The following is a 14,177-nucleotide window of genomic DNA, read 5'->3' as shown; positions in this document are numbered from 1 at the left end:
CTACTTGAGACCACAGCAGATGAGGGAACGGAACTTGACATCCATCTGTGAGTGACAAGCATCATGGGAGAAGTTCACAGCCTGTACCGCCTGCAGAGAGAACATCATGTATTATAATTCACTGACTATATGCAATCTACAGAGAGTGCATCATGCAAAGTCACAGAGAACTTAGAGAACAAAGAATCACAGAGAACATCATGCATTGTGATCTTACTGACTATATGCAATCTACAGAGAGCGCATCATGCACTTGTAATCTCACTGACTATACACAGCCTGCAGAGAGAGCATATTGCATTGAAGTGTCAATGGTCATACAAAGCCTGCAGAAAGAACATCATGCATTGTTATCCCACTGACTGTACATAGCCTGAAGCAAGAACATCATGCATAGTAATCTCAATGCCTAGATGCAGTCTGCAGGGAAAACACCATGCATCATACTTTCTACCTCACATTTTAAACTACAGAATATCTCAGATACAAACATAATGGAGTCATTAAAATGATACTATTTGCTCACTCTGTAAAGCACTTCTTCTGGTGTGAGAACTTTGCCATCTTCATCCAATCTGCAAAAATTGAAAAAGTCAACATTATAAATAGCAAGCATAGGAAGAATTTAGAGCACTTACATTTTATTCTCCAATAATTTACAGGTGAGAAGTGTCTCAACTGTGAAGAGTTACATCCCTTGGTCATGAGAAGATGCTGAGTATAATTTTGAACCCCTTATTTGGTGTTGTGTGGTGTTATGCAAAGGGCCCAGGTCACAAATAAGCTGAATTTCAGTAATACTGGTCACATGGAGTCCTTGGAAGGGTCACTGTGTTTCACAGCTCAAAAGTTGAGAGTTTCTAGGACTTCAGCCCTGCTCGACAATGAAGCATACACATGGTCACACCTACAGCAAGTGAATTTGTTCAAAATTACTTCTGTTCAAACAGCATGTAATGGGTACCTGGTGGGATAAGTCATACCTTGGGTTAACCAGAGTAATAATGTCTTAGCTTCTTGAGCATGTAGTGCATGGATAAAGGTGCTTTATAGTGTCCACTAAAATTATCAAAAATGTGTGGAATAGGATAAAGAAAATTGTGATCAGACAACTGAAGACAACATCTCTAAGTGTAAACTGTCAGCTTCAGAACCAAACCTTCAAGTTATTTTCTTTAGGTGTTTTTAACAAGTAAAGAACATAAACCACAGATGAAAGAATGCATGAAATAGATTTGTGCATATATGACAGTATATGAATTATCACTATTGCAACAGACTGCAATACAAAAGCCTAGTAATGCCCTACACTGTGCATTGCCAGCCTGGCAAAGCATGATCAGTTCTCCTGCTAAAATACTTGATCAGTGAGTGCCAGCAAGAGGCAGGTAAAAAGAAAATATAGATCAAGCATCTCAAGAATCTTCAAAGAATGCAGACTACCTGAACTAAGCCTTGTGTAATTAAGATAACAACAGATATACAGACAGGCTCTGATGTTGGCTATCAGCACCACTGTCATATAACTGCCAGTAATAATTGGACCAGTAATTGCTCCTAAAGTTCAGAGAATCGATGTAAAAGATTACCTCTACCCCATGTGAGCAATTCCCTGGGTGAGCAGTTGGCTTCGTGTGTGTGCGTGCGTGCCTGCGTGCCTGCGTGCGTGCGTGCGTGCGTGCGTGCGTGCGTGCGTGCGTGCGTGCGTGCGTGCGTGTGCACGCACTGTCAGCAGATGGAGCACATTTAGTGAAGTCACTTAGTAAGGTAGTAATTTCCCTCTACATGCTCATATATAGATAGGTCACCTATTTGATTCCTTGTGTCGTAAGATGATATGTGTGCTGTTCTACAGATATCTGGAAGGTGATGAGCGATTTGGAATTTATCACCTCTTTCACTGTCTTAACTGTCAGACATGAGGTATGCTATATGTATGTTGGTTACCTAGCTTCTCTTGTCAACCAAGTTGTATGTGTGGATCCCCAGTATGTACCTTGTGGAATCATGTGATATGAGTTGGTCTCCAATATCTGCCCCAGAGTGAGTAAGCAAAGAGTGAATTTAGTTTCAAAGTGCTTTTAGCAATGTTCCAGCAATATCATCTCGGGGGAAAAGGACTGGAAATCCGCTCAGCAATGTGGAATGTCGTATGTGTGGCTGTCCTCAATGTCATGAATTTAATGTTGTCAATGTATAATCATTTGGCATGTGTGTTGACTTCCAATCTCATCAATGTACGATCATGTAGCATGTGTTGGTCCCAAATGTTTTCAGTGTACAATCATCTAGTATATGTTGGTCCCTTATCTTTTCAGTGTACAAACATTGGGCATGTGAGCTGGCCCCAAATCTCATCAACATACAATCATGTAGTACATGTTTGTCCCAAATCTTTTCAGTGTACAGTCATGTGGTATCTGTGTTGGTCCCAAATGTTTTCAATGTACAGTTATGTGGTGTGTGCTTGTCCCTAATCTTTTCAGAGTACAATCATGTGGTACGTGTGTTTGTCCCAAATGTTTTCAATATACAATCATGAGGTATGCGTGTTTGTCCAAAATGTTTTCAATACAAAATCATGAGGTATGTGTGTTTATCCCAAATGTTTTCAATATACAATCATGTGGTATGCATGTTTGTCCCAAATGTTTTCAATATACAATCATGTGGTATGCGTGTTGATCCCATATGCTTTCCATGAACAATTATGGGGTATGTATTTTAGTCCCCAATGTTTTCAATGTTCATGTGAATTTTAAAGTCCTAAGAGCCAAGAACGAACACAATCTTCTTCACTTTCTCAACATATGGAGTACCTGAGTATGGCATGGGTTCCTTTACTTACATCCCCAATTGAAAACACTGCATGTATTAAGGCTGACTGCCAAAATTCTTCTTTGTGGACTCATGTGGTATGGGGGTCGGTCGCCAAATCTCCCATGTGGGATATAGGCTGGTATCCTCACTTTTTATCAACATGGACTAATTTAGACAGGAATTTTGGTCAAACAATTTATCCTATGTGGATAGGAGTCTGTTCAGACTAGTCGTCAATACTTTCCTTCCTCAACATCTACATGTGGCATGAGATATGCACATTCACGTTCTTACCCTTCTATATATGATCCAATGGCTTAATGACTACCAGTAGTGCCCCAACATCTAATGTATTCCCTATACATGCAACATATATGTTGCACAAAACCAACATTTTCTTAACCGCTTGTCAGTGAGTGACAGCTTCAGGATTAATACTGCTCTATATAACAATTCAGGGGGGTCGAGTAGCCTAGTGGTTAAAGCATTTGCTCATCACGCCAAAGAGCCAAGTTCATTTCTGTACATGGTTATGATACGTGAAATCTCTTACTGTGATACTGGTAGAATATTGCTAAAGGTGTCATAAAATTAAACTCACTATTGCAACAATTAAATTCCAAAATTAAAAACATGCGGACAATCAGACAAACAAATGCTTCTATATTGAAACTGGACTCTAACATGAAACTATAAGCATAGGGATGGTGCTGATAATGAGGACAGACCAAGATACCATTCAGAGTTTATCTGGGATTCAAACCCACAGATACAAAATCCTGGCACGTATAGGTCAAAACTCAGCTCCTGTACATTTACTGTAAACAGGCCTCGTGCAGGTTGCCTTCTAACCCTCTGTGTTCCTGGAATATTTGACCCCTAATAGTTTATGAAATGTTCACTCTAATCAGAAGAAGGCTGGCAGGGGACCAAGCCCTGTGACCAACATGGGAAATCCAAACACCACATGTTCTTACACCTACACCTGATAGTCCACGGGAATATGCCCCATGCCAAAGCACTGCTTGTGATCTACACTTAATTAGCACACATCTAATACATGTAATATACGCAACAGGCTGTTAAAATACCACCATCGCTTCAAAACTGACACATCAAATTTGATGGGTGGGAAAAAGCGTGACTTCATGAAATTCTCGAGGTAAATCAGAACACATTCCTGAAATTTAAGCAACAAAGATGAGTAATCATCCCTTGGAGACAACGTCTTGCGTATCCTCCACTTTCACATGAATCAAGCCATAACTATGACTCACACCTTCAACATTTCACAGATCAAACAATAAGATAGGGGACATATTCGCCTGCCAGATGTCGTGCATTCCAACACTTTTCAATTACAGTGATGCTGGCATTCAAATTAGAGCAACTATGGTACATCTGTTAACACATGTGGATGTGAACTTGCATAAATACCCTCCCCATTAGCTTACAACAATAAATATTACTGGAAGCAGTTTTGATGATGTTGATTGCCTTCAAGAATTCAATCAAGCATTAAGAGGTACTAAAGCAATCTTGCTAATGTCCAAAGTATGGTAACAGAACCATGCATGCATCAAAGATTACAAATGTACAAAATCCCCTTGATACCTCATACAGTTACCCCTCTGTAGCCAGGTAATTAGGTGTTATTTTCGGAAACACATGTACCTCATTACACAAGGTCAAATAACTTTTTTCGTGTTTATAAGCTATCATGTTTTAATCCAATTAAATTGATTCCCTTGCAGACTACAAAACATGTTTATTAACCCTTTGGCCTTGACCTATGACATATGCTTGTACTTATCACAAGTGCCTGTGTCTATTTTGTATTTCTCAAGGGCTGCTGTTTTTCACCAGCAGGTTTAACTTGAAAGTTTCTCTCAAATAAGTCTCGTCACTTCAGCCAAAGTATACTTTGGCTGAATTGACATGGAAGCAGTTTTGAAGTTTGATTGATAATGTCTGCTTAGAATCGTGTTTGGCCCTGAGAAAACACAAACTGCTTGTAAGATAATGTGCAAAGGTATACTTACACACTCCTCAAAACAAGCATAGGCTTAAGAGGAATGTCCAATATTGAACATAGAACCATCAGAGTGAATAGAAAAAATTGGTTTTTGCAGACGTTGCAGAGAATCCACTTGCTTACATGCATAATTTTCAACACACAGGCTGCCATGCTGTATTTTTTCACATACACTGCTCAAAAGAAGTTAAAAACATTCAAACGCATTATGGAACTATACTGAACAGCCAAAGAGAGACAATTTCGAAACATTTAAATCTCATAAAAGTAAGCATTCATGCTTATGTCTTTTATTTAAAAACTTGACAAAACTTGCATTGCTTTTGCTATTCAGAACAAAATCTTTCTCGAAGTAGAGTTGAAGGTCAGTTATTCAAGGATGTAATGCTTTATGCTCATTATTCAAACAGTTTTGGCTCTTCAGATATTTTACAAGAATGTTGACCAGTGCTAAAAGAAACTTATGAGTTAGTAAGTATAGTTTTATGCCTCTTTTGCAATATCCCTTTTAGCACTCATCAATATTTCAGTTATACAATGGTGGTCTGTAAATAATTGAATCAGGACCTGACAATCCACTGATAAACAGCATGACATCACTCTACAATACTGGTACACAGTGACATACTGTAAATCACGAAATTTTTGTGTCATCATATTCCGACCAACAGACGTTTTTACGTCACAATATTTTTGCAACTTGCATAATTCTCAAAACATAGTTTAGTTTGACAGTTTCAAAGCCTACTTGCATCTGAAAGTTTTATTTGGAGTAAATCCAATCACATATTAAAGTTTGTAGCTAATCTTGAACACCATTCAGTGGAGTACATGTATGCAATCAGTGATGTTTTCCTTAAAACAACACTTGCTGCATAGGTCAGATAAGCTTAAAACAGTTAAAAGGGATTAAATTAAATGGAATGATTCTAATAAATTGGTACTGATGAAGGACCAGTTTAGTCAGGGACAGCGAATCTGTTGATCTCCAGATAAGTGTCATGAAACCTACCCACGCCTGTTGGATGGTCTCGGCCTTTCAAACAGTCTCTATGAAATGTGTGTTGCGTTATTGGTTCCTGTCTGGACTATTGGATGTACTGATTTAGTGACTTTTGTTCAGGTATCCATTGTTTGACATGTGACACGTGAGTACGAGTAATGCTAGTAATTAGTCATTCTTCGCGCTGTTGTCATTGCTTAATATGAGGGGCGGTGGGGTAGCCTAATGGTTAAAGTGTTCACTCGTCACGCCAAAAACATGGGTTCGATTCCCCATATGGGTACAATGTGTGAAGCCCATTTTCTTGTGTCCCCTGCCGTGATATTGCTGGAATATTGCTAAAAGCGGCGTTAAACCAAACTCACTCACTCACTTAATATGTGTATTGTCTAGATCTATTGTTAATTATATGAAGTGGTGAATAATAAACCAAAGATAGGACAGGTTGTTTGCTGATTATTCATTGCATTGTACCAGTAAATTGCGTCATGATATTTTCGCAAGCTCAAGTCATTCGCAATTTTTGCAAAAATATCATGCTCGCAAAAATTTAATGATATACAGTATGTCAGCCAAGTAAGCATGCCTGACCACCCAATCCCATTAGTTCCTTATTGTAAATGACATGCATGTTTTACTGAAAATACATTCCAACCCAGATCTTCACTGGTCAGAAGCAGATCAGAACTGTACCATTTAAGTGAAACCAACCAGGTCGGTGCTGACAAACCACGAAAGATCAGGGCAAATCTGGAGTATATACCCACAACAATTCTGGCATACATAAGCCAAATGGAAAATAAGTCAAATTCTACAGTGTATAATAGCCACACTTAAAGAAATTCCTTCAAACGCTAGGCAACAATCTGAGTATGTTTGTGCAAAGAAGGTGAATACTGCATTAAGACTGAGTGAATACCTACATCTGGTGAAGCTGCATCTGCACATCAACTCAGTTTGCTGGAGCAACATCTCATCAAATAACACCACCTGCAAGCCCCGTCATCACAAACCATCACCACGCACTCCACTTTCAGTCTCCACGCTCTGACATGCTCAACATCTGGGACTGTTTTCTTTTCATTTTTCACAAACTCTTCCCTCAAGTTACACAATATTTTCCTCCTGAAATGCTTGTCAAGGTTGCTTTGTAACCCTTCCGATAAAAGTGATAAATATAGACAGAAGGCCTTAGCTGAGAGACACCAAAGAGAAGGGGAAGAGAGCAGCTCTTCTTGAAGAAATCCCTTTACACAACATCTGATGTTTCCAAGATTCCCATGACGATATGGCAAAGATCCTACAGATTTAACCATAGATTAACTCCTTCATTAACAGAAGCAACATAAAGAAGTAAATGAAATTTGTTTTACTGCCACTTCAGACTTACCATAATAAATATATTTACATGTGTCCCATTCAAGTTGTCATGGTGTAGTTAAAGGAATAATTTCAGAAACTAACACAGAATCTTTGTGGACAATGATGCTGAATGTGGCATTAAAAAAATAAACACAAATAAAATGTCAACAAAAAATATTACTCTCAAACTCCCTTGATATCTTGCACTGTAGTTGTTCAAACACAAAAATACTTTAAACCTTGATCAGGGTATGAAACTCCTACAAAACAGGCCCTGTGACCTTGAAGATTAACTGAAGGTCACCAAAATCGACTAGGCCCTGCACCTTCCCTAGATAAAGCTTGGTGTTGAATATGAAGAAAATCCGGTGAACGGTTCTGGAGATATCCTGCTGACAAGGTAAAATGGTTAAGTCTGCTTGTGACCTTGAGATGAAGGTCAAGGCCACCAAAACTGACTGAGACCTTTCGTTTACTGTGATAAACCTAGATACCAAATATGAAAAGAATCTAGAGTATGGTTCTTCAGATATTCTAATCTGTAAGTATGGACAGACGGATGGTCTAATACTATATCCCCCGCTTCACGCTAAAGGGGATAAAAAAGGAGTAAGTATGATCTTTCACCACTATCTGCAATAGTCTAGCAAGTTCATGGTGAAGGACACCAGAAATGGGCTTCACATAGTGTACCTATGTGTGGAATCGAACCCAGGACTTTTGTGATGAGTGATCACTTTAACCACTGATGTAACCCACCACCCTACAAACCAGTGGAAGAAGTATTATTTTCTTATTGAAGACAGGAAGAAACATCAAACCATGGAAACAAAAGACATATTTTTATGCACATTTTTACCTCAAGTTATGTTTCATCTTGTTTGTTCTTGCCCTCCATCTTTATGTTGTCATCATGACACTATCATTATGGCACAATTTACAACCAAAAACATCAACGCAAAATTACACTGTTCACTTATGATTTAACCGGAAGGTGCTGTTACTAGTAGTGACTTGAGTTTCACCTACTGTCTTAATTACAACATTTAACCTGTATTCACCCAGGTATAGGTCTGTGTTGGTCATGTCCCATCCAAAGCCACAAATCTATGATGGCAATGTGTCCAGAAAATATAGTACTGTGGAACAGAGATGATGCTTTGGGAAAAGCTTGAAGTAGAAGAAGATGAAGATTTGTTTCTCACCTGTATGTCTTGCACAGGACAAGTCTGGAGTACACACTTTGGAAGTCCTTCTCCACTTCTCTTGTTGCTGTCTGCAAAAATAATGATAACAATAATGAAAATGATAGCATCATACTAATACCAATACCAATACCGATGATGATGATGATGATGATGATGATGATGATGATGATGATGATGATGATTTTTTTTTTTTCTGGATGTAACGTGCCAAAGCATGTTATATGACTACTGTTGTATCTGTGACACGTTGGGATGGGATACAGATCATGAGCTTCAGTCAAACATGCGACAGTAGAAGTCCACTAGACAATATTTTGAGTCAGTAAGTGTTTACTCAGGTACACAGATCATCCACAGACAAGGTGAAAACCCTGATCTCAGACCCTGACAGCTAGTGGTACTTGGTCTGTCATCACAAGAGTGGTCATGATGTCTTGTCAGGGCTTTCAACCTGGGAAAATTGCTGAAGTCTCATTTGGAGAATATAATTTGGAGAAGAGGAGAAAATGTGTCTATCTAGCCTAAATGGACTGTCAATGAAGACTGTTAGTATCTGTTTGTTCTTCTTGTCTGTGAGATGAAAACAGAAAACCATATTCCTCATCAACTTGAATGGATCACTAGTGATCATTTGAATGAGTGAGTGAGTGAGTGAGGACGTGAACGAAAAAACTATTTTGACTATTTTGAGATGCTTCCACAATATTAATATTATTTTTATTGAGATTCAATCTTGGATTAGGAAATTCTTATTCTTATTCTGATTGATGTTCCCCACAACAGAGACGACATCTCTCTAAAACCGGTTTTAATGACTGCATCATATCATGTTGAAATTCAAACCTGGGCCACCAGTGTGCTTATCAAACACCTTCACCACAAGACTACCTAACTGCTTCTAAATTCTTCACACCTGATTAGACATGGCAGACTCAAACTGCTTCACTGTACCCCTTTAAGAAACGATGGCTATCACAGCACTATAAAAGAGTGACTGGCAGTGTTCATTGCTGATATTCTAAGCTGTGATTTATGACAAGTTTAATACCTTCTGAGACATCCCACCCTTATTTATACTACAGGTATATATAAGATCGCATTCAGAAGCAAAACATTGGTGTTTGGTTACTTGTCAAATGGTCCAGTTGACCTTGGGTGTCAACAACACCTGTCTTTACAACCACACCCGTCTCCTCAAGACTCAGGGCAGGTGTAACACCTGAGTCTCCCTCCTCTCCCTCAATGGACACAGACACAACACCCCCACCACTCACCCACTGCTGCACTCATTTGATACCGAGTAATGAAACAGCCAGGCTGATTTTATCCCAACCAAACTGCCTGACTGGGAACCATTTAAACAACGTCTTCAAACTTAATTGAAACTCAACCAGCCAGGTCTTGACCCTTCCATTGAAACACTAACAGGATCATCTTTCAAATAATCCCTAGGGATTATCATCAAGTAACTCAACAGCGACTCTACAACACAACACAGCAACAACGGTGAATCAGGAATGCTTCTCAGGACAAGTACATCTAAATCCCTTGTTATGAAGAATCTATTTTCTCTCCATGTAAATTGACTGCCCCATCCGAGCCTAATCCAATGCAAATTGCCCAGCTCAAGTAGAAGAAACAACAATGAGTATATCATGCGCTCCTTGACATGTACACTCAAACATGGCTCTGTATTTGTTTTGTACTTAGTGTCAGTACAGCCAACAATGCATAGTGGTAGTGACATCAAGCTCGTTCTTACACTCTGCATGATGCAATGGGACCCCAAAAGGCACTTAATCAGAGGTGCTTCAAAACACATGGCATCATGCAAACAGATGCTTATCTTTAGATTTCAGACTCTGTTTAGAATTTCAATGCCAATAAAAAGCCTGGGCTGGATTTTCAATTACAGAATCTAATTTAACCCTTCATTCATGAAGCAATTAGCTGCATTTAATTAGGTGTTAACAGGTGGATAGAACCTGTGAGGGGATAATTAGTTTATGTCAAGTGTATCTCAAACGTTATAGATACAGTAACTTTGCAGATAGCCTGTTTGAGGGACTGATGCGGGTAACCTGGTTGAAAAACTGAGTTTGATAGTCTTTAATCACATGTAGAAGGGAAATTGATCTGAGTCATTAACAGATGTGCCTCTCTACCTGTAAACATGATACAAGAAATCATTGGAAATTTCATTCTTGACAGTCACAAAACATTCAACTTAATGACCAGATGTGCCTCTCCTTCTAGTTAACTTTATACTTTTATTCCTAAACGTTTCAAACATTCATATTAATAAAATCCTCAGAATATGTATGATTTCAGATTTAACAAAAACAAAATGTTTTTAGGTTATTGTAATACATATCCTGCTGTATCATGAGTAACAGGTTTTGCCTCTGCTGTAATATTGGGTTACGTAGGATAGAATATGCCTAATAACTGCATAATCTGAGCATAAATCTATATTTAACTAATCGAAAAGCTTGTATGCTTACAGAGATAAAAATAAATCAAAACTGGCTCTGTCTCTATATAGTTATTTCAGTGCAGAAAGTATATTCAGGGAGGGTAACAACATTTTCTTGACATTTTCACTAGTTATAAACTTTCACTGACTCACTGACTTAGTGGACACATGGCATCATGCCCCAAATGCATACATCAATGCTCATGATGTCAATCACTGGATAGTCTGGTCCACATTCAGTTATTTACAGGCCACAGTAAAACTGGAATATTTCTGAGAGCATCATTAAACATAAAAAAACTTATGAAAACCCCACGATGAATCCTACAGAAATGATGACAAGTTTTTCACACACATGAGTTATTGCAGTGAAGACATGGGTTCATTGTTAATCATGATGCTGTCAACATAATAATACACAACATAACCACCTAATCCTCATAAACTGACACACAAACAATGAAGTACTGATGACACAATCTACAATGTAAATCCTGTCATCCTGTTACATATATCTCAAGGGCATGAAGGGTTGATTTGAAACTCTACCTTTGTTCAAGTTATTTTAAACACATATTATTATTTCAGCTCTTGGAATTTTAGTCTTGTTCCCTCACCTAAGTACACACATCACGATAAAAAGAAACCGGCAAAGGCTGGAACATATTTTTCTCTTCACAGAAAAGAAAAAACACCAATCATTCATCAAACTACCCTCCTCTTGAACAACAATATAAATGACCCAAGGTATTACAGCAACAGTACAAAATACCCTTCATCTAGGGCTTATCAAGGAAAGGGCAGATCTGTAACAAATGTCCAAATGTTAAAGAATCTGTAGCATTGCTTCCTTGCACAACATCTGCCACTAATGTGGAAGATCTAGCAACACAACAGGAACCTAGTTTCTATGAATGTAGACGAGGTAGTGATAGGATGGGGAGAAGGGTCTTGGAACACAGGTGGAGGTGCTTCTAATGTAGTTCCTGCTGTCTAATCTACATTTCCTCCCTTATCTGATAAACGTCCATGATTTATCAAGACAGTTTTTACTGAAATGACAACTTGTTCCTCCATTGAGTACCACAGCATGCCCACCTGCTAATGGAAAATGGAACAAGTCAATGGGTATCTCCTGTCCTCTTGGTCTGGTTCAGTGTAGTCTACTCTTCATTGGTCAAAGCTAATATGTTGTTTTTCTGCATTGGTCAGATATAGTATACGTCTCTTCATGATCAGTTTCACTTCGTTTCTTCTACTCCATCAGAAGTTGAGTTTCCTCCTAATTGGTCAGACTGAGCATGTTGTCATTCCTCATTAGGAACACACATTTGGTATGTTCTTATTCATTATTGGTCAGTGGTTATTGGGTTCTTCGATTTTGACAAGATTGTTATACTAACATTATCATGTTGTCATTTACATTTTATATGTCACAAATATACTCAGACAGATCCATCTCCCTCATCCCCAAAATTTTATCTCTGATGAGTGTCATTTGACTGGACAGCTTCTTATTATGGCAGATTGCCATTTATGACCTCCCATGAAATTATACATAACTACTTTGTCACCTGTTTAAATCTGGAGAAGATTTGTGTTGTCCGAAATCAAAGATGGCTATTCAGCATAAATCTAAAAGATATAACCAAATATACACACAAAATATCAGCAGAGTCCATGCAGTAATTTAAGTGAAGTCAACAACTTGTGTATTATTTATGGCCACAGGCAAACGAAAGATAGAGATGGCAGATGACTTGGAACAACATACCTCACATTGCCTTTAACAAGTGAGCTTTAACAAAACTGCATAAAGCAAAGATAAACTGTGGGTAAACTACATAGCTGCACAATGCTTGTCACCCTGTTCTGTCAGGTGGAAACCTGACTGTCTCAACACCTACATACACCATAACCACCTGGGCTTAATTATAATTTCTAATTCAAGTAAATAAATATCATAGCTTAAATGCAAACAAAACACTTTTTTGGGAGATAACTTCACCTGTATAACCATAATGAGATGCATCATTCAGCACTCACCAAGCGTACATGCCACACAAAAAAATAGGAAGTACACTAAATCCTTGCCTAACACCTATCTCAAAAATAATTGCTTGACTGTAATAAATAGTTTGTTAGGTAATTTGCCCTTTAATTAAAACTACATTTGCTGCTTATTTCTGTATGGGTATCCTTCACCCTTGCATCAAGGCCACAGACACCTGCCTCTTGCCTCCTCATCCGATGCTTCTTAAACATGATGAATGTGAGCTAGCTGTCCGATTGCAGCTTGCGCACTAATACCACACATACCTATCGCGCACCTGTTTCAATACTTGAAAGCATTCTTGTAGTAATAATAAGCAGTAACACTGACTCAGATGCTTTTTCTCACCATACTGAACATTTATTTCCAGAAACAATTTTGCAATAAAACAAGATCTGTTGATAAGTGTCAATTATGTCAGCCAAGAAACATGTTTAAGGCAAGGGACTGTAATCCTGGCTATCAGTAGCCTGTGTTCAGTACTCCACAGGCTTAGACTGGATTTGTGATATCAAAGAAAAAACATCCTGCAAGCTATTTCAAAGGCAAAGAGAACTATTCTGTGGCACTTCCTTTGTGATACTGCCTGGTTCATATAAGCAGGAAACATGCTTTTTTAAGATTTATGAGAAATAATTTCCAAAACAACAATCAAAACAGCTGGGAAGAAAGATTTTGGTTTGAAATAAAGCGTTTGTGATTGCAATAGGGCGCATTACCCATGTGGTCTCCACATGTGGTTGATAACAAGCTCCTACAAGTATACAGTGTAACTCAATTTACACTCATCACTGGGGTATATCGCAGGGCTAAAACTGGCTAACTAAAAACAGAAAGGTTATTTTTACAAGAGAGCCGATGCCATTAGTTCACAAATGTGCGGTATGTAGAATTTCAAAGGAGAGCATTACTCAACTCATTGAAGGAGTCTGGCTTGGAAGACATATGTGCTTGGAAATCTTGATAACATTGATAGATTACATATAGATGATACATTGCAACATATCAGAAGATTGGGATTCTGAAGGAAGCAGGAAATTTGTTTATTTTGGTGAGGCCTATTATCTTTTTAAAAGAAAGTTTGCTTTTTACACATCTTGGAATTGGAGATATCTCAGACGATATCTTTAATCAAAATGTTTGATATATTTCCTTGAACATGTTGTGTGAATCTCATGTTGCATCAGCATAAACACAAAACATGTTGGATGCTTGTAGAA

At 38.3% G+C, this 14,177-nt stretch overlaps 1 protein-coding gene across 3 annotated transcripts in view; it reads right to left on the bottom strand.

The window, feature by feature from the left end:
* LOC137284417 (small G protein signaling modulator 3-like) overlaps positions 1–14,177 on the bottom strand; it is a 66,350-nt gene that overhangs the window by 19,396 nt on the left and 32,777 nt on the right. For all 3 annotated transcript variants that reach the window (XM_067816213.1, XM_067816214.1, XM_067816212.1), the window contains exons 16-18: positions 8,426–8,496; positions 527–575; positions 5–90 (exon numbers count right to left, since the gene is read on the bottom strand). In XM_067816213.1, the coding sequence (XP_067672314.1) occupies positions 5–90; positions 527–575; positions 8,426–8,496 (206 nt within the window). The remainder of the gene's footprint in view (positions 1–4; positions 91–526; positions 576–8,425; positions 8,497–14,177) is intronic.

The sequence above is a fragment of the Haliotis asinina genome, chromosome 5 (genome assembly GCF_037392515.1).
Source record: "Haliotis asinina isolate JCU_RB_2024 chromosome 5, JCU_Hal_asi_v2, whole genome shotgun sequence".
In the NCBI taxonomy this organism is placed as follows: domain Eukaryota; kingdom Metazoa; phylum Mollusca; class Gastropoda; order Lepetellida; family Haliotidae; genus Haliotis; species Haliotis asinina.
The sequence above is the reverse complement of the archived record's forward strand: the minus strand, read 5'-3'. Positions and strand labels throughout refer to the sequence as shown.